General features: G+C 40.6%; 1 protein-coding gene across 5 annotated transcripts in view; it reads right to left on the minus strand.

Moving 5' to 3' along the window:
• Positions 1 to 3,156: 3,156 nt before the first annotated feature.
• ZDHHC13 (zDHHC palmitoyltransferase 13) overlaps positions 3,157 to 21,328 on the minus strand; it is a 48,509-nt gene continuing 30,337 nt past the window's right edge. For all 5 annotated transcript variants that reach the window (XM_089915052.1, XM_089915056.1, XM_089915054.1 and 2 more), the window contains 8 exons: positions 21,140 to 21,242; positions 16,225 to 16,347; positions 15,291 to 15,353; positions 14,495 to 14,588; positions 12,764 to 12,847; positions 8,458 to 8,615; positions 6,081 to 6,178; positions 3,157 to 3,774 (listed from right to left, as the gene is read on the minus strand). In XM_089915052.1, the coding sequence (XP_089771178.1) occupies positions 3,636 to 3,774; positions 6,081 to 6,178; positions 8,458 to 8,615; positions 12,764 to 12,847; positions 14,495 to 14,588; positions 15,291 to 15,353; positions 16,225 to 16,347; positions 21,140 to 21,242 (862 nt within the window). In that variant the 3' untranslated portion in view covers positions 3,157 to 3,635. The remainder of the gene's footprint in view (positions 3,775 to 6,080; positions 6,179 to 8,457; positions 8,616 to 12,763; positions 12,848 to 14,494; positions 14,589 to 15,290; positions 15,354 to 16,224; positions 16,348 to 21,139; positions 21,243 to 21,328) is intronic.

The raw sequence follows: 21,328 nt of genomic DNA on the forward strand, positions 1-21,328 counted from the left end.
AGGGAGACAGTATGCAGTAGACAATAAATGAATCACACAGTATGTTAGAAGGTGGTAAGTGCTATGCGGGAAAAGGTAGCGTAGGGTAAAGAAGAGGAAAAGGGCAAGAGAAGGATGTTACGGGCTTCCCTGGTGGCGCAGTGGTTGAGAGTCCGCCTGCTGATGCAGGGGACACGGGTTCGTGCCCTGGTCCGGGAGGATCCCACATGCCGCAGAGCAGCTGGGCCCGTGAGCCATGGCTGCTGAGCCTGCGCGTCCGGAGCCTGTGCTCCGCAACGGGAGAGGCCACAACAGTGAGAGGCCCGCGTACCGCAAAAAAAAAAAAAAAAAAAAAAAGAAAAGGATGTTACAACTTTCAAAATGTGGATGAGGGTAGGCCTCATTGAGAAACCGACATTTCGAAGAAAGCTGTGAGGAAAGGCACTATGGATTTCTGGGGTTACAGCAGTCTAGGCAGAGAGAACAGGCAGGGAAAGGTCTGAGGCAGAAGCATGCCTGGGAGGTATGTGGGATCAGCAAGGCGAAAAGCAAGAGAAGCGGTCAGATCCTATAGGGTCCTGCAGGCTACTGTCAGGGCTTCGGCTCTTCCTCTGGTGAAATGAAGAGCCACTGGAGGGTTCCTGAGCCCAGGAGTGACGTGATTCAATCTGCTTTGTACGAGGATCACCCCACTGCTTGTAACAGGGTGAGGGTAGAAGCAAGGAGACCAAACAAGAGGGCTGTAGTAATCCAGGCAAGAAGTGCTGGTAACTCAGGACTACAGCAGCAATGGTGGCCAAAAGGATTCAATTCTGGATATATTTTGAAGATAGAGCCAGTAGGATTTCTCAAAGAAATGAATCTGTGGTATTATGAGAAAAAGTAAGTTATCAAGAAAAGATTCTAAGGTTTTGGCCTGAGCAATGGAAAGGATGGAGTTTCTGATCAACTGATATTGGGAACACTGAGGGTAGGGAACAGGGTTCTTTATTTTTTATTCATTTACTTTAAAATGTATTGTACGTTTTATTTTTAATCGATTTTTTAAATCTATGTTCTATTTGTGCACATGGGGCTAGGGTAGAAATCAGAAGTTCAGTTTCAATTTGGACAAGTCAAATTTAATATGTCTATAGATGTTTAAGTGGGTATGTCAAGTACACAGTCTAGAGTTTGAGAAGGAAGTCCGAACTGGAGTTAACAACCTGTTGCGTTTGGGCACATAGATGGTATACGTCACTACACAATCCGATGAGATTATAAAGGAAGAGGAAGTGAGTTTAGATAAAGGGCAAGAAGATCAAGGAGTCGCCTCTGGGACATTCCACAATTAAATGGTAGGGGCGGAAAAACAGCAAAGGAGATGTTAGGCTCTCAAGAGCAACCAGCGAGAGGAGGAGGAAACTCAGGGGTGCTCTCCTGGAGGCCAGGTGAGGAAAGTATATTAAGGAAGCACCTGTCAGATGCTGCTGGTAGGTTCTGTACGATGGACTTGGAGCTGACACGCAATTTAGCAACACGGAAGACACCGGTGTGCTTGACAAGAGCAGTTTCCATGAGGTGCTGGAGGTGAAAGCCTGATTGCAGACGGGTTAGGAGGAGGATGGGAGAGAGGACTTGGAGATATTGACAAGGTTTTCAAGAACTTTCACCTACAAGAGTAAAGAAATAGTTCCTTATTGCTCACTTTAATCTTACAGTTCCTTCCCTTAACATCGTTCAATGCCCCTGGTGATCTAGCCCCTGTCCACCTTTCCAACTTATTAACCAAGCTCCCCACTTCCAACATCCTATAGACCCAGGCTGTCATTGTTCTGACTATACTTTAGACTTTCCCGTTGTCTTTACTCATAGAGTTCTCTCCATCTGAATGCCTTTCACTTCCAACTCCCTATTTCCAAACTCAGTATCACTGAAAACCCTTTCTAATGCCCTATCATCCATAAACACTTCCTCGATTACATCCACTGAGGCTCTCCCCAACCTCTAAACTCTAACCATATTTAATTTGCACCCCTCTTATAGCTTTTAGTATTTTCTACATTATACTATCGTTTCATGTATCTTAGCTTCCCCTCTAGACTGTAAATGCCATGATTAGTATGCCCAATTAAATGTTTTATGGTCTGCAACACCTAGCATGATGCTCCATAAATATTTGTGGAATAATTTAAAAATGAATGAAATGTGCTTTCCATGTTACATATCAATTAGGTGTGCTGCAATACAGTGGCTCTGGGAATTTCAATTTTAAACAAGTGAGCCCCAGGCCCCTGCCCTGTCCCTGTGACTCTGATCTAACTGGTCTATGGACCACAATTTGAGAATATTTACTTGGCGGGTGTTGGTGGGAAAGGAAGGGAGAGAGAAAAAGTCCTTCTGTCCCTTAAATGAGAATCAGTCTTCAAGCCACAATTCTGATCACATCATGTACTGCTTTAAAACCCTGCATTCACACAACAAATCCATTCAAATATTTATTGAACACATACGTGTCAGGTGGTATTCTAGGAGGCTGGGACCTCAGTGGGTAGCCCACTTGGTATCCATTTGACCTTGAAGAAAATACAAACTTCTTTAGGCTTTAGTTTCCTTATCTCAAAGCCTCTGTAGAAAAAAGGAGAACAGGTCTTTGAGGAACTGAAAGGTCTATGCCATTAGAGTACAAACTGTGGTCCAAAACAAGATGGTAAACAAAATAAGGCTCTATCATTCAGGGCCAGCTGGACATGATAAGAATTTTAGCTTTTACCCCAAGAGCAATGGGAACCTAAGGAAGGGTTTTCAGCGGGAAGGTGCCATGCATGTCCAGGGGCATATTCATATATATATATATATATATATATATATATATACACACACACACACACACACACACACACACACAATACCAAGAGTTCAAGTTGAATTAGCATTTCTTCCAGAACAAAGAAAATGAGCAATTACAATCACACCAGTCGAATATTTTAAGGGTACTAAGTAAAAATTGTAATTAATCTTTAAGATTTCCCGTTCAATTTTCTAAGCAAAACGGAAAACAAAATTAAATCTTGCTATTGCTACTAACAGTGATCTCACCTCATTCCTGGAATTTGGGAATTTTTCTTCACATCCTATATATACCTTTTCTCAATTTAAGATTCAAGAAGTGTCAAGTGTCAGAAACTAAGTCTCAACTACAAAAAAAAAATTTTTATTAAGTGTGAAAGCAAAACAGGTACATCTATTTAAATAGTTTTTTACATATTTATAGATAAAACAAAGACAAATAATTTATCAAAAATTACAAGTTTAAAGAATAATACTATTTTGAAACAGCCAATAAAAGTATCTGAAAATACCACATTTTCTCCATAATTGGTGAATATTATCTCCAAAAAAAAAAAAAAAAAAGAAGGAACTTGCATTTTCTTGTGAAAAATATAAAAGTTTTTTTTTTTAGATGTCTGCCAAGATTGTTCAGAAACAGTCCATCTTACTAAGTCTGAAAAAGTGTAAGCCTTTCTCGAGAACTTCTGTTTTTACCAAATGCTTTAAAAACCACCTGTGTTTTCCTTTGGGCTTAGGTGAACTCTAAATCTTCACTTCACTTGCAGACCACAGGGCATCAACATAAATACAAACAAATCAGAGTGAGAGTTGTGGGTTGCTTTTCTTCACACTGAGCGAAGAACTTTCTCCTTAGCTGGGTGAAAGGCCACGGTGTGCTGTGACGTCCAGTCCACTGCACAGGGCTTGACCAAGCCAAAGCAGCCACACTGAAAGAAATCCGCGAGGTTCTGTGTGAACCCAAGGCTGCCAAGAAAGAAAGAGAACACGTCTTACTACATTTCCTGTTAGCATTTGACAAACATTCATTCAAACCATAAACATTCACTGAGAATTTACAGTGTACATCCTTCCAAGATCCTGCAGGGAATCTAGAGGTGAATCAGACAGTCTTGAATTTACGGCCCTTAAAACTGAAGCCCAGTTCCATTTCTGGACCTGAATCCCTATTTTGAGATTCCCTGGCTTGTGCCCAGCAACTCAAGTTCATTTTGGGTCCCCACTCACTAGAACAGTCATTGCCATCATTAAGTTTCTTTCTTTCCATTCCCACTGCTCTAATTCAGACTTGGACTATCTCAAAGGACAGACAGGCCAGAAAAACTATGATCAACAAGATGGGATTCTTCGAATTCTAAGAAACTCTAAATGGTGTCTCTGTCTCAATTCCTTCTAATTCTTCCTACATACTGGAGACTGGTCCTCCAAACACCTGATATATTCATAGCCCCTAGCCTCCCAGTCAAAACCCTTTAACAACATTCCTCTGCCCAGAGGCTCAAAGCCAAGTCCCTCATCTTCGTACTCACAGCCCTATACAATAAAGCCCAGGACTCCTCGGGTATTGATGCTCCAAACTCATCTTTTGTTATAGCTACTCTGGCTTTATTTTTCCCATGATCACAACTGCATGGGCCATTCTTCTACCCTGGAACCCACACTCCCCTACTCTTCCATCAGGTAACACCCTTATCCTTTTAAGCCCTACCAGTTCTCAAGGCCTCGGTCAAGGCCCACTTCCCCTTTGGAGCCTTCCTGACTACATATCTTCAGCATCATTTTTTCCTCCATTAAATTCCTGAATGCTACTGTCTGTTCCAGTTATCATGAATATTCATTTTTAGGCATATGCCCCATCTTTCAAGTGCCTAACCCAACGTCTTAAACACATCGGAACACATCTGTGTGTGAGGGTGCATGTGCCACTGCTGCTGGTTACTGAGAGTGGTCAAGAAATTTCCAAGGCTGCTAAGAAGGTAGCTTCCCAGGCAGGGGGCTGCCCACACGGAACTGATGGGGTGGAAGCAGGGAGGCGTGCTGGGGACCGACAGGGCCCAGTTCAAGAGCTGGCTAGTGAGTAAAAGTAACTTAGGGGAAGACAATAAGACAAATCTTTGGAAGCTAGTTTCAAAGTGGCTCCAAGGCTTTACCTTTAGTTCCTCCAGTAATGCTGCCATGTCTTAGCAATTCCCCAAAACGCCCCAACTCTCTCACCTCTGGCCCTTTATTCAGACACTTCTCCAGGGCTCAGGATGCCCTTCCTTCCTGCTCCCCACCCCACACCTTTCAAGGCTCAGCTTAAAATTCCACCTCTATCACAAAGAGGTCCGCACTTCGGTGGAGTAAGTATTCCTCTGGTTAAGTCACTGAGAAAGGGATTTTATTATCACTGCCAGTCTGAAACAATCACCACAAGCTTGACACGACTCTCTACACTCCATCACTTTGGCCGTCTCTTCCCAATTAAGTCAATTTCTCTCCTCTAAACACACATCATAGTCATATCCCAGGCTCTGATTTCCTTGTCTAACAGCCTAACAGTTTCATCTTGTACCATGAGTGTGCTTTAAAATAGACTGCTCATGAGATATGCAGTGAGCAGTCAAATCCCTAGAGGGCACTGGGTCACCTCTGCAGCGCTCTCAGCCTCCAAGATCCCGACATATCTGACAGGAAGATAAGCTTCAAACCCTGATCTCTCATCTCATAAGATGACAGCAATCCTACAAACACTCTCATTTTCAGCTGGGGACAGGTTTTACACAACCAGTGCTCTGGGGAAAACATATCCCAAACCTGAAAAAGTAACTTTTCCCTGACACAGGTGGGCACTTTAAACATCAGGCTAAAAGAATTACTGGTGATAGAAAGTCAGGTTGAAAATCCTGGCAAAGCTCACAATCTAACGCTTTCTACAGAGAGCCCCGTGGCTGGCTTTCTCAGCCACGTGCTTAGTTATCTCACGCTGACTTCATGCCAGCAATATGCAACCTTGTGACCATGTGGCTTGACTGAAGAGATCTCCCATCTTGGCAAAACTTCAAAGTCACTTACTGTTTGTGCTGAGCCCAGTAGACTAAATCTTACCACCTTGGGGCTCATGACCTTACCACTCATCTCCTGTCACTGAGGCTTCCAAGAAAGGAGAGGTTCAACTCCGTCAGCCAGTTAGAGGATGGCAGCAGGGCTGTGGGTGGTGACACTAGGTCGGGAAACCAATGGCGAGGCCAGCACCTTCCACCAGCTCAGTGGGCAGAATAGGTCTCACTTACTTGTATGGGGTCCTCCTGAGGGACAACGTCTGCTTCATGTGCCTGCTCTGCTTCAGCAGGCTGGTTCTCTCATGAGAGGTCAGGCCCAGAAAAGCAATCTGAAAATGGAGGTGGGAAGGTACATGAAAAACACCACCACATCGAGGCTCATTACTCTTGGCAACGCATCACAGGACACTTGGCAAACGTTCAGTTCTCCCCTAAAGGCAACATCACCTGGATTGCTAACCAATGATCACGGTGAGGGCAAGGACAGAGCAGCTCAAAACAAGACTCCTATGTAAATCTAGTAGCTGGGCATTTTTTTTTTTTTTTGATTGTCTGACTTTTATTAACCTTCAAGAAAGCAGAGTGCATTGACTCAGTCGTGAAATGATTGGTTTAGTAATTCAAGCTGTGGCTTACGGCCATGTTTAGATTCTCAACACATTCAGCATTCAACTTCCAGGTGAATCAAACAACATAAGGTCAGTATTAATGCAATTATCTCAACCTCTATACGCTTCTTAGTATCTCTTTGAAAAGGGCCAAATAAAAAAGTTAATCTGAAGTGAAGAACATTTAAATCCATAAATTTGGGGAAGTGTAAGAATTAAGGTAACTTTAAAAACTCTCAAATCATTAAAACCAGTATTATTCACTAAGCTATCTCACCTAATCCTCAAAATAATTCAAACATCAAGTTCCTTATCTGTAAGACAGAGATTATCACAGCGTCCTCATCGGATTCTCTAAGGATCTGCGATAGTTAAAATGATCCAGCGCACAGGCTGACAGAGATGAAGTAACTGGTCCAAGGCCACACAGCTTAGAAAGTGGCAGAACTGGGGCGGACACCTCAGTCAGTGTGAGAATAAATCCCACGGTCCTTGCCAGCCATCTATATGCTCAGTTTGACTCCCTACGGTCAAAACCATGACTCACCTGAGCACTCAGGAAACGAAAGGCTTTAAATAGCTGGATTGTCTTGTTTATTAAGAAAACAACTTTACTCTGAATTCCTGTTTTTGAAAACTATCCAAAATTTTGAGTCCACTTTCCTGCCTCAGAGAGTATAAACAAACTTTCTTTTAAAAAGTAAAGATATTATAGCCTCAAATGTACTTATTCTAAGAGTCCAGGAAAGAAGAAAGAGAATTAGAACTGATGTCCCAAATCTTAGGTTCTGCTTCTAACTCCACCTCTGACTGAGCCCTATGGCCATAAGTAAGGCACTCAACATCTCTTAGGTTTAGTTTTCTCATCCATAACATGGAAACACGACTTTGGCACAGACTCCATCTCAAATGTCTGTGAGGCCATTGACGTGAAAGTGCTTTGGAATACGTAAAGCATATATAAATATTAGGTATTACAAATGATTATAATATTAATAATCATTGATGCTAATATCCATTCTTACTGCCTGAGTCTGTAGATGTCAGACAGGAGACTAGGACGGGTATTATTCAGAAACCTCAGTTCAGCCAGTATTATTAGCTTAATTCCTTTCCTTAGCCTTTCCCCCCTTTTTCTTACTTTATTTTTTATTATTATTGCAGAATTGGTTGCTCCCCCATAAAAATGGAATACATCTTGCTTTTGCTGAGTAATGCTCTAATGATCTGAGCTCTGGCAATAACCGGCTCAGATGATCACGGCTGTCCATTCCACGGGGGCAGGCCGTAGCAACAATGAGAATGAGGTTATGCTCGTAAGGGAAGGCAGGCAGCAGGGAGGGGACAGGAGCTTCACAGAAAGCTGAAGGTGGTGGCTACTGCCCCGGAGCATGAGCTTTCTAACGGTCACGACCTACTCTGCAAGTGTAATTGCCATGTCTGTTGGTTACTGATGCATCTTTCATTTCTTCCCCACTTCCATCCACTTAAGTACTGCATAATAAGAAGGATAACAAGCAGGGCTGGGAAAAGTGAGGGAACATAATCATCTCACATTTGCACAATGCTTTACAGTTTATACCATGCTTTCATACGCCATATAATTTAATTATATGATGGAAAAACCCCTTGAAATGAACTGTCAGAAGACCTAAGTTTCCAGTTCTGATTTTGCCACTCACTGGGTGACCTTGAGCAATTCAATTCACCTCTCTGTACCTCTATCTGTAAAAGAGGTCAGATTAGATAAATCCTAGGGCTACACTAACACCTTATTACTCTAACCTTTAAACCATCCTGCGAGAGTAGACAGGCATTATTATCCCCATTTTACAGACAAGGAAACTGAAATTCGGGAGTCAAATGACATGCCCAGACCCACAGAGTAAGTGACAGAAGTGGAACTCAGATCTAAGTCTTCTGATTTGAAATTCTAGTCTTTCTATCTCACTATGGGGTATTGGAAATTTTACTCAAAGGCATTATAAGAAGATAAATACCTGAAAGAGCTGAGTTAGTAATAAAAACGTTGACCATGAGAAATGGAAACTTGCTAACATGAAGATATATACGACCCAAGGGGAACAGGCCACAATCTGATTGAGGTAGGTCCACAGTCCATCTGCTTTGAATGTTGTGACACAATGATTTGACCAATCTGTGAATTCACAAAAAAGGAACCCATTATTTAAAAAGGCAACAAACTAGTGATCATTCCTCAAGAAGATAAAAATCACTGCAGTTCTGTTTAGGGAGAAGAGAAAGTAAGACATGATGGCACAGATCAGAACTCAACTTTTAAGATTTTATCTTCCAAATAAATGTCAGCTCAACAAAGATTAAAAAAAAAAGATACCTCACTGTTAAGGCTATGATAATACTGCATTGGTAGTTGGCAATGAGGGAATAAAAGCAAAAAAGGTCTATAAAATCATCACTAAAATTAGCATATTCAGTATAAAATACACTGGCCAGGGCTTCCCTGGTGGCGCAGTGGTTGGGAGTCCGCCTGCCAATGCAGGGGACACGGGTTCAAGCCCTGGTCCAGGAAGATCCCACATGCCACGGAGCAACTAAGCCCGTGCACCACAACTGCTGAGCGCCTGCGCCCTAGAGCCCGCGAGCCACAACTACTGAGCCCACGTGCCACAACTACTGAAGCCTGTGCACCTACAGCCTGTGCTCCACAACAAGAGAAGCCACCGCAATGAGAAGCCCGTGCACTGCAACGAACAGTAGCCCCCTCTTGCCGCAAGTAGAGAAAGCCTGCGTGCAGCAATGAAGACCCAACGCAGCCAAAAATAAATAAATAAATATTTAAAAAAAATAAAATAAAAAAAAAAAAAATAAATAAAATACACTGGCCAGAAGTTAATTGTTCAAGGACTTGATAACTGGGAATGATTATATATTTAATAAATATTTGTCCTAGAAAATTCTCTATCTTATCCATGTTACAGCAAGATAAGGGTCTATTACAGAACAGAATATAAACTCTTACTAAGGGTTCAGATCAACAGGCCATTCCTGTGGGCACAAGAAATCCTATAAGCACCTAGATACCACTGGACCACAGCCTACAGCATGCAGTTACTGGGTGTACTTCTGCACTGGGACCATAATTAATCCTGCAGGGGTAGAAATGCCAGGTGAGAGAACTCATGAGTCAGGCACCCCTAGGAAAAGAACAGAGAACAAGATTCATATGGTCGCAGCTCATCTATTTACATGCCAATCAAAAGTGAGGCCTTCACTATGGTCTTCATGATATTGACCCCCTAACCACAGCCAAGAGCAGCAGTAAGAACACAGGTAGGAAGCAGCAGAAACAAGGGAACAGATCTTCAAGGTTATGTAAAACCAATGACTTTAAACAGGCATCATGAGCATTCATAAGGGACAAGGAAATAAGAATTGTGTAGATTTGCACCTTGAGGTTTCATAAATGACTCTGACAATTTGATAAGTAGTTTCAGACATTTTCCCAAAGCAGCACTTAAGAGCTCCTGGGACAGGAAGAAAATGAGTCCATGACTTAACTATCAACGGTCTGTCCATTTTTTCTTTTTGAGTCTCATTTGATTTCCAACCACCTTTCATGAATATACGCCAGAAGAATTCTAAGGGCAATCATCATAGAGTAACAATCAAGGTAAAAAACTTAAGGTAAATTACACTTTCTTTAGAGCTTCTCATTAGGACTGCAAAGAAAGATGCATTCCATGTACCTGATATAACAAAAAAAAGAATATAATTTCCAACAGCAGGCAGAGGAAACAGCTGCTGAGTGGGAAAGAGTATCTACTTTCTTTCAGCTTATGGATTTCTACTGCTCCCTTCTGGGAATTTTTTTGATAACACAGCATGACTTTGAATGGAAATTTTCACAGGACTGATTTCAGATTTATCAAAGATATGGCTGCAAATGGCCACATACATTATGTTATGCAATATAACACTTTAATATGTACTAACAATACATTCTTATCAGGTGGTCACTGGCTAATGATAGGGAACGCATATTGCTCCAGGTCAATCATTTTCATCTTCAAACAACTCTGACAGTTACAATGTTCTTTCTAACAATGATCTAAAATCTTTCTCCCTGTAACTTGCAGAATGCTGACACTTTGAGTGACTTGCTGTCCACCCTGAAAACAGACCTCACAAAAGGGGAAATGCATGGAGGCTGCACAGAGTCAGAGTAGCCGGAACCCGATCCCACGAGGAGGATGAGGGTGCACAGCAGCATTCTGGCACCAGGAGCGTTAATGAGAAACAAAGAAGGTGGGATGACAATGAGGCCTCATTAGAAAAATGGAGCACAAGTTCGTTTTTGCTGTCTGTGAAATAACGATAAATGACAGGATGCGTGCATTCAGTGTAAAGAAATATAAATGGGATAAAAGTAACAAAACACGTTCAGTTAGTCTATACAGCTGTTAGTAAATGTAAGGTGGGACTGTTCCTAAGAAACAAAAAAACGTGATACAAAAATTGGTTCAGAGCCAGAGAATAAAGACAAAGACGAGGGAAGAACCAAACTCATGTAATAAGGAAGCAACTTGGAAAGAATGAATGTGATGGAAAATTACTTCTGTCCTTATCAATACAGTTGTATGCTGGACATAGCCACCACACAAAGATGACTATTTTTAGTGAAGAGAGAGAATGGGGAGAGACAAGAGTGATGTAAAATCTGGCTCCTCTCCCCGAGGATCAAGTCCAAGGGACAAGTTGGTCCATGGGCCAGCTTAAAAAGGTTTTCCAGGAATATGCTTTATTCTCAGGCCTTAAAAAGGCAGCTCTTTCAACAGAAAGCAGCACTGTCAAAAAAATCTTTTATTTCTTACACCACAGGACGTAATCTAAGAGGTTTTAAAATTTCAATGCTTAGGACTTCTGATGGCCTTTGACAAGAACTGAGATCAGGGATCACAACCTTCTGACTTAGGTCCATTTGAGATGGTGGCAGTTACACTGAGCTACAAAAGCATTCCCTAGTGATCAGAGACACCAAAGGTGTCTGGTACGGAGAAGGGCTGACAAGGTAACTGAGACCCCCTCCATGCCTACGGCAGGGCTAAAAATAGATCATTTCGTAGATTTTAATTAACAATCTCTAAACATGAAACCCTAAACAAAACAAAACTTGTAATACTGGATGTTTCTGGAGAAGAGGTCTGGGAGGCTGGGGACAGCACAGGAGGAACTGTCTTTCAAAAACTAAACAAAATTTAAATTAGAGAAAGCCAGTGGGTGAGTGGGATGGGGAGTGTAAGGTGTGGTGGGACTTGGGATGCTAAGGGGAAAAGAAAAATTGTAGGAAAAAACTTTCCACGTCTTCCTGAATCATTTCACATTTTAGCTCAAGCAACAAACTAGTATTCTACTGGCAAAATCTAAGACTTAAGCATGAATACAACAGGAGGGTGGATGGAAACAGATCAGTAGCGAAGCCTCTGCCTCTAGATCCAAATTCTCCTAAAACCTTCAGAATAAATGAATAATAAACAGTTAAACAAATAAAGTCAAAATAAACTACAAGCACAGTGTTTCTGGTTAGGTAACCTATTCCAAGGTCTGAAAAGCATAGTCATGCAATTCTTAAGAGCTAACCAAAATCCTCCCTGCTTCAATTTAAACCCTGCTCTTAGTCGCTCACCTTGGAACAGCTCAACGTCACTCCCTACATGAGATCCCCTCAACGCCCTTCTGCACTGCTGTTGAAAAGTTATTTGCCTTTCTCAGGGATGCAGAATAAGTGAGTTAATGTTTTCTTCCAAGTTATTATTTCCGACCTTTCGATCATTGTTACTGTTTTCCCATCAGTTCTAAGTTGTGACTTGACATCTGTCAAATGGCATGAGCTTTCAGTTTTGTTCCTTAATTACTATGACCACCTCCACCTCCCTCCCACAACCTCTCTAGCACCAACCTTTTTTTTTTTCCTAGTTTATTTACATATCACTTCCCTTGCTTTGTACTTGAACACCTACCTGATTTTTACTCATTTCCCTGGGAGATAAATCTGCACTTACCTTAAATGAATCTCTATTTCTGACCACTTCTCAAATTTATCAAGGTCACTTTAGAGTAGAATCTCTTCCAAACTACTGACAACTAACCTCTTCTAGCACTTCCTGCAGCTTCCCAATGCTGAGAGAGTCTTAGAGACATTTGTTTCATTTTTATTAGGGTATGGTTTATAGTCATCCAGCCGGAATATGAGATACAACAGTTTACAAGAAAAAGTATATGTGAGTGCGGGTGCATAAGTTTGCTATAAGAAAAATTTATACTTACAGATGAAAGATTCATATATAATCCAGTCACACACGATGGAAAGGAAAAATAAGAAGAATATGTAATAATGATGGTTGCCAAAACCTACATCAAAAAGAAAAACATGAAAAACATGTTTAATACTTTCTTCCAATGATTTTCCAAATCAAGACCTTATTAAACCACTTCCCTGTCAAAGGCCTTCACCAAAGTAAAAAAGAAATAAGCAGTTGTTTTGTTTTTAAATACCATTAAACCCAAACCAAACAGCTCTGATATGTCATGTTCAATTGTCCATGTTCACTAAACTAATATTTATTCATTACCTACCTAAAGAAGACACTTCTTTTTTGGATAGAACAAATACAGCTCTAGGATGGCCTATACAGCATTGGAGGGAAGGGAGGAGGCAGGATTTGGGGCAAGTCATACCCTGTCTCTTCCTTCCTTCCGTGTAATAAGTTTATATAAGTACAACTTCTGGACATCAAGTACTGACTTAATCAGGGGAACAGAGGAAACAAATCTGAGGGGCAAAAGATATATTGCAGGAGACTGACACAGCAAAAGAGGGGCAACCTGCGGCCTGAGAAAGGCTTACAGAAGCAAAGAAGGGGTGAGGGGGCCAGGCAACCAAGCCCCACTGTCGCACGTGCTGCCCCCTTGATGCTGGAGATGGCAGCATTTTGATGCTGACGACACAAAAGCTCCTTAGCCACCATCACATCCCCACCTCCTCCTGAGGCAGCAAAGCCCAGCAGAAGGAGCAACACCCACTGGAATCAGGAGACCCAGATTTACGAATGACAAGCTGTGTGACTACAGGTACATCATTTAACTTCTCTGATTCAGTGTTCTCACTTTTAATATGGGGAAAACATCTCTTCTGTCTACTTCACAGGCCTGTGGCAACCAAACAGGATGATATATACGAAAACACTACGTAAACGCAATGTGATAAAAATATGTGGGCTCATACTATTATTTTCCCACTGCCATTCAAAGGTGCCTGCTATAATGCCAATCATCTCATCTCTATGGTGGGATGGGGTACACGAAGCCTGGAAGCCCAGGAATTCTCTCTTCACCTGTTCTCTAGGAACAGTGGAGAACATCAAAATGCACCGAGGAAAGCTGCCTGAGCTGAGGCAGCCTTTTGTTCATCAAGATTATACATGCATAGCCTCCCCTGAAGACCCATGACCATAGTTCCTCTGAAGTTCCTCATAAAAAAGCCCTGGCTTTTACTGCGACGGCTCGGAGGAAACCCAGGGCTTCAGATCAGAACACTGCCTGGGTGGAAGGCAATCCCCAGACCCCGCCATCTCTGGTTCCAGCACCTACCTGAGCCTTAGAGGCAAGTAGAGAAGGTGAATAAAAGGGACAAGACACAAAATATGGAAAAGACATGGTATCTAGAGTGGAAGGCTGGCACTACTAAAGTGATCTCAAGCAAATAATTTGACCTTGAATATTTTTTCAACTCTAAAATGGAGGTAATAATACCAACCTGTGATGTTCAAAAAGGATACTATATATGAAGGTACTTGATACATGTTAAAATATTATACAAATGACATTAATTATTATTATTAACATCAAGAGTCAGTGTTCCAAAGGTGTTAGACCACAAAGCTGATTCTCTGACAAGCAAGAATGGACCCCTTACGTGCTTTCCACTTTTTCTGAGTCACACACATAACTAAAGAGAGCTGAACTTCAAAATGGTAAATGGAAACTTGACCCTCTCACCGATGCACCGTCCAGTCCACAGGCAATGTTGATCATACCGAGCCACACAGGAGTCGCACACATGGCAGTGGAGTGACCTTAATGGCTTCCTTATCTAAGTGGACAATTAAGAGAGATCTAAGCAAAAATCAGAATCTCAAAGTGGTAACAAATCAAAAGCAAAATCTTATTCCTAAATTATAACGACATTGGCACAAATAATCCTAAATCAATCATCAACTCACTTAGAGGCTCTGGAATGCCTTATTACTATTCACTTCCACATGTCTAATTAGGCCATCACTAAAAGGGATTTGAATTCCAGAGCTTACTGACACTGACTAAGGGGAAAAGAGGCAACACCACACAGCAGAATGAGCCCTGGACTAAGAAAAAGGGAACCGAGTTACACTTCTGGTTCTGCCAATAATTTAGGGAAAGTTACTTCCTCCCTTTAGGCTATGAATCTTCAGTTGCTAAATCAAAGGTTTCACTAAGTGGTTTCTAGGGTCATCATGAGCCTCTGACTCCAAGTTAGTTCTAACATATGCTTCATGGCAGGAAAAAGCAAAGAAAACACACAAAGAGGTATAACCACAGGCAACTTCAAGAGATAACAAACATCATTCTCCCACATGTTCAAGGCAGAAGACTGTTCTGACAGTAATGCAAAATTTAAAAAAAACAAATTTTACACCTGGTAAAAAGAAAGGTGTATAAATATAGCATGAAGATTTGAAAAATGCTTACATGAGCAATGTAACCAAGAATTTGCTTTTACGATGGGGAAAAAGTTATAAAGAAAAGACTCACTCACAAGACATGATGTACAAAATGTTCTGAAATCCAGATAGCCGGTCTCTGCAAGGGTGATGATATTCTGAAAGACATCAAGTTTGACCTTACGTTTGCGTTTTATTGGGGAATGGATGCTGCATGGTTACATACCATTCTCACAGCTCTCTCTTCAAACTGAGGTAGCTAGAAAAGCAACTTAGAAGACTTGCCACCATATCATTCTGTGCTTGAAATATGTGACTTTTCAAGGCTGCATTTTCAACCATAGCCAATAAATTAGAATGCACAAAAATTACACCCCCCCCTTTTCTCCATGAATGGCAATGATTTTTCAGTTATAATATGCTAGAGAAAAATAAATACATACATTATACACGCATAAAAAAGGAACAAAAACCACCTACACATCAGAACTGATGGTTAAAAGCACCAAAGGCAGTCTTTCAGGAACACTGGCTTTAGGTAACATAGAAGACAACAGTCTCCCCAACTTCTAAACATTCACGAGCAATGGAAGACACATCATGTCATCTGACAATTTCATGTCTGAGGAAGAGAAGGGGCCTCTTCTCAGCCAGTAAGGAGAAGGACTCTCCTTGACCCCTGCCTAGATACCCTCTATGTACTTAACGGGGGAATTTAAACTGTATGATCATTATCTAAGTATTACTATAAAGAAGTAGGCGCTCACATCTACTGACAGAAATTATACCTGAAAAAGTCCCAGTGGGATATTACTGTAATAAAAAATAAAAATAGTTTTTAAACTTTCATATAAATAAATGACAGTGGAGAAATCTGTTTGTTGATTTTAATCATCCCACATTTACAGGGCATCTATTAGGTCCCAGGCACTAGAGATGTAGGCACGACAAAAACCAACATGGTCATGACCCTCTATAGTTTCCATACCCTCCTATTAAAAAATCAGTAACATTACAGAGAAAGCTCACCATCTTCCTTTCTTCTTCGGAAGCCTTAGTGAAGCCTGGATCAGTTGCCCAAGTCTTGTAGAAAAAGTAGAGGAAGGCTACTAGGCTGAGAATGAAAATGAAATAGAAAATGGTGCCTGCTAAATGTTAAAGCAAAGTTAAGGAACATATCAGACTTCCAGTAAGAACAGCCTAATTATGATGAAAGAAAAGTTCATCACTGGTGCCTAAGAGTCTCTTCTCTCTGCATTCTAGCCTCACCTTCCCTTACGTACACATATCCCTACCCTCAAACCTGGCCCCATTCTATGCTCTAATCCTGTAGGAATTTGCTCATAGTTGGCTAATAATTAATCTCTTCTCATTAGTTGAAACTCATAAAATATTGATAGGAATAGTTATAATATATGAAGAACCTCCTAAAAATTGAAAAACCTTCCAGATCCAAATAAATTAATATCTAAACGGTGTAACTGTGGCTCTCCTGTGCACATCTAAAACAGTATTTTCTGATCATTTTAACAAAATTAGTCAAAGAAACAAACCACTGAATTCAGAGAGGCCAACTAAAACTATTTCCCTATATATTAAATTAATGCTAGCAAAGATTTCCTACTGGAAAGTTTTCATAACTTAATCCTTGTAACTGTATTAGGCTGAGTTAATTCGGAAACAAATTGCTCTCCTTGCAAAGAGATTACAAATCAGATACTATTTGGAAAGGCAGATATTATGGATAAGTTAAGATAAAGTGTTTCAAGGATAAACATTACCCACTTTGAAGTGTTTTTGAAATGGTACAAATTCTTTGTATAAAAAAGTAAAACTCTGCCTCAGGGAAAGACAAATGAATGTGCAATAATAAACCGATACTGCCAGTAGTAAACCAGTTCTCCTTGCCCAATTAAAATCACTATATTGACATAGGAACTGTATCTGCCTTCCAAGGTGTTGCCAAGATGTTCTTGTGCTAAACTTCAGAGTGGAAAAGGTGGCCATAAAATAAAATTCTGAACGCTTGCTATTCAAAGTGTGGTCCATGGGTCCCACAGTAATGGCTTTACCTGGAAGCTTGCTACAAGGGCAGAATTCCAGACCTCACCCCAGACCTGCAGAAGCAGACTCTGGATTTTAACAAGATCCCTAGAGGATGCACATGCACATTATAGTTTGAGAAGCACTGCTCTAGCCCACAAAAAACAACACAACCACATCTGGTTCAGGTAGGCAGGAACGAATCCTGTTGGTTTAGTTTATCTGTTTATCTGCAGATGGGCCTGGCTTTAAGAAAGATAGGATCCAAAAAAGTTGTGTGAAACTGAAATTTAATTCCCATAAAATCCTGATCAACACACATGACACAGTCTCAAAACCACATTCAGTTTAATCACATGATAATCTCATGTGTATTGACTGGACCAAATTTTGGGCTCTTATTCTGAATAACTTTCAAAACCAATCCCAGGAGAATCAATGGATTTTCTCCTTCCAAGTAACCTGAATTGCACTACATTCCCTCACATAAAAGCCAAACATTCCTTGCTTCCATGTCCTTGCTTTGTGTGGTTCATTGCCCTCAAGTGCTCCCTACTTCACCCCATCTACTTCTAAAACCACATTTTTGGGACGTCCGAGTCCTAACTGCCTTCAAGACCTAACTTAAAATCCTCCTTCCCCCTTTAGGTCTTTCCTGATTCCCTATGGGAAAGGATTCTCTCCCTTCCCTGAACCTAAGAATGCTTATTCTACAGCACTTAGCCCTTAGGTCATAGTTGTTTATAGACATCGCAGCCTCACCAGTTAGCTTGTGACCCTTTTGCAGTTAAAAAGTTTCTCAACGTGGTTCTAAAATCTGCCTTTTTATAACTTGAACTAACTGGTTTTCATTCTTTAGCTCCTTTATTTCTACACTGTAGATCTACACTATAGGTGTCCTATAGATAGACCCTATAGAAGCTGCTTCCCCATTTGTTCAATAATTATTGAGTGCTCATTCTATACAGTGCACTGGCTTCCAAACGACAGACTTCCAAACACGTGAAATTGGAAGGCAGAGCTCACACCTCCAGGATAAGCAGCAACAGCATTCCTCCTACAACACGCTCTCCTGGGTATGTTCCTGCTTTGTTCCTGCTCTCTTTTAAAAGAACACATCTCAGCTGTGTCCTGACCAGGGCAGAAGACAGTGAGATTGCTGATGTCTTTTCCTTGGAAACTCACATCGTCCTTATATACTGGCTTCCTTGAAAGCTGCATCACTACCCATGCTGGGTTTTTAGTCAAAGCTCCTGGTTCTTTTTCACTTGACCGGAACCTATGTCATTCCCAGAACAATGCTTACTTGTACACGTTGATCCTCTGAAACCCAGTATTAGGGGCTTCACATATTTATCCTTCTTAAACTTAACTCAGCTAGAGACAGAATCACAAATGTAACGTTCAGTGGTTCGCCATCTCCTCCCTGAATCCTCATCTTACTTCCAAACTCATCAGTTAGGTCCTCTCTCCTCTCAAACCTGCCTCATAAAAGATAAACACATTATTTGCTGAACATATAAAAGGCACCAGAAGAAACTGTTCATCTGAGGAGCTAACCTAGAGCTGCTCTTAAAATTAATCCCAACATGTAGCCTTCCACACAGATTTTATTCATAAGAGCAATTAATAATAATAATAAAATAATAGGTATTCTTTACAGAATGGGGACTATGTTCAGCACCTTACAGACATCCTAGCACAGTAGTCCTTGCAGCTGCCCCATGAACTTGGTACTGTTATCTCCAATTTCTAGAAAAACTGAGACTCAGTGAAATTATTTGCCCAATGGCACATAACTAGTAAGAAAAAAAAGCCTCAACTCCAATTCATTCTGTCTGATTCCAAAGACCATACTCTTTCCACAGTTTCCCAGACTCTCTTCTCATGATGGGCAAGGTGGCTGTGGGAGTGGAAGCCCCATGCAATCCACACTTGGCAACACGGCTAGTCTACACTCTCAGGCTGGGTCTTTCCAGGGCAGCACCTCAGTGCACATCCAAGGCAGTTCAAACAGCATTTAGCATTCAGCCTGAAAAACACTGATCTGATGGCGCCACCTACTGACCGACCTGCCCTCACCAGCAGTGGCATCACACGGGTGCTTAGAACAAACGGCTTCATGCTGTACGTGTGAGTAAAATACCTTCCTGTCAACTCCAACATCTTAAGATTCTGTCCAGCTACGGAAATCAAAACAGTTCTTCTGATATAATGATGTCTTCACAAATACTGAACAGCAGTAAACTCAACTGAATACTAAGCTGAATACTAACTAAATACCTCTGTAATTGAGGTTTTCAAACTACAGTGGAGTAACATGTTTGTTAATACTAATGCTGCAAATTTAAAATAATTCAATGTAAAAACTACCACATTTTAGGTGCAAAATTTGAAATAGTGTGAGTTTCTCACATTTTAAAAATTCATCAAGAAACACAATTTTTAAACTGTGCTTACTCCACTGCATGTGAGTTGGTATATAAAAGTATCAGCCAGCCCTTTCAGTACCATGTCAACTACCATAGGATTTACCAGCCTTGGGACTCCTACAAGTGATAAAGTATTTTTGTATCACATTATGATATCATCCAAGCCTTTATTAAGTGGTGGTAATAAGGCTAGTGCTTAAAAAGCTGCCCTCAAATCAATAATTATGAGACAAAGGTTAGATGTAATAAAATCTTTTGAAAAAAGTCAAATGCCCTCCATAGTATGCTATGCCATTCATTTAGATTAAAGGAATCTGAAAAATATTAGAGATAATGCTCAGAAATAAAAAGCATCCTTAAAGTAAAAACATGCTATACAGTGAAGGGAGATGCACTCTGAGAACTCATATGCCTCTCTCACTTTACATTTATTCCTATGAAAAAATATTCTTGAACTGAGTGTATGCATCTCTCTCATAAACAGTATTCTTTCTTTTCAAGTGTGTCATTACTAGAAAGAGAAATAACATAGAGCTAAAGGGATACGCTTAAAGGTACATGTCTATCTACCATATCCCTCCTTCTCTTACCCTGTAAGGAAAGCAAGACTTTAATGTCTTCCTAGGGTCCTTCGAAGGGGAAAAAGGAGCCTGGAAAGAGGTGGGAACATCAAAAATTGGAGAAAATGCCTCCTTCCCAATGGGAGCTATAAGTAACTATAAAGTAAGAAGTAACCCCTATCCCCACTTCTAGGTGACTAGACTTGGCCTGGGCCCTGCTTCTCAAGTGATAAACCTATCCCTTAGATGAGTTTTTTTTTAAGCTACGGGCTGCCATCCATTAGTAGGTCATGAAAGAAATAAATGGGCTATGACCAGCATTTGTTAAAAAGGAAATAGAATAGGATAAAACAACAAAATATCAGAGTAAAGCACATATTCGGATTATTGTTTTCTGAAACATTTTTTCCCATATGTTTTGGGTGGCAATGCAAATTTATTTATACTGTGTACTGAAAATCACTGCCTTGGATAATAACACTGCACTGACCATTGCTGAGGAGGAAATATTTCCTCCAGTATTCTTCCCGTGCAGGAGACCCTGGTACCCAGGAGATTTATTCATCACCTATAACTGCTGACCAAGTTAAAATAACCATCAGACCTTGAAGAGAATCTCAAGGCAATACAACAAATTTTTATGGATCTAAATAAAACAGTAATTCATTATATTGTTTCCTTCCTATGAGTAATCAATACTAGACACCTGCTGTTTCCATAGTGTATTCTGAGATCATTTCCAGAATTCAGTAGATTTCCAACATTAAACACCTTCAACCAGGACCATTAAATGAATATAAATTTGACTTACTTTCCCTGGATCTCTTCTAGTAGCTAAATTTCTAACAATGGCATTAGTAATTTTTAAAAGAAAAATGAGATATGCATTTAAATGTAACCTGGAAGGATATCAGGAACAAATAAGATGAACCAAGTCACAAATATCCAAAAAATGGAACTCAGCAGAAAGACTGTTGGTAAGTACATAAGACTCTTATACCCGACCAAGAACCTACAAGAAAAAAAAGGATAAAGTATTAGTGAAAATAAGCTCGAATCATATTAATTTTAGCTCTTAAGTAATAATAGTAATAATAA

Source organism: Delphinapterus leucas, chromosome 7, assembly GCF_059928025.1.
Source record: "Delphinapterus leucas isolate spDelLeu-1000000601 "Yukka" chromosome 7, BTC_Dleu_Yukka2, whole genome shotgun sequence".
In the NCBI taxonomy this organism is placed as follows: domain Eukaryota; kingdom Metazoa; phylum Chordata; class Mammalia; order Artiodactyla; family Monodontidae; genus Delphinapterus; species Delphinapterus leucas.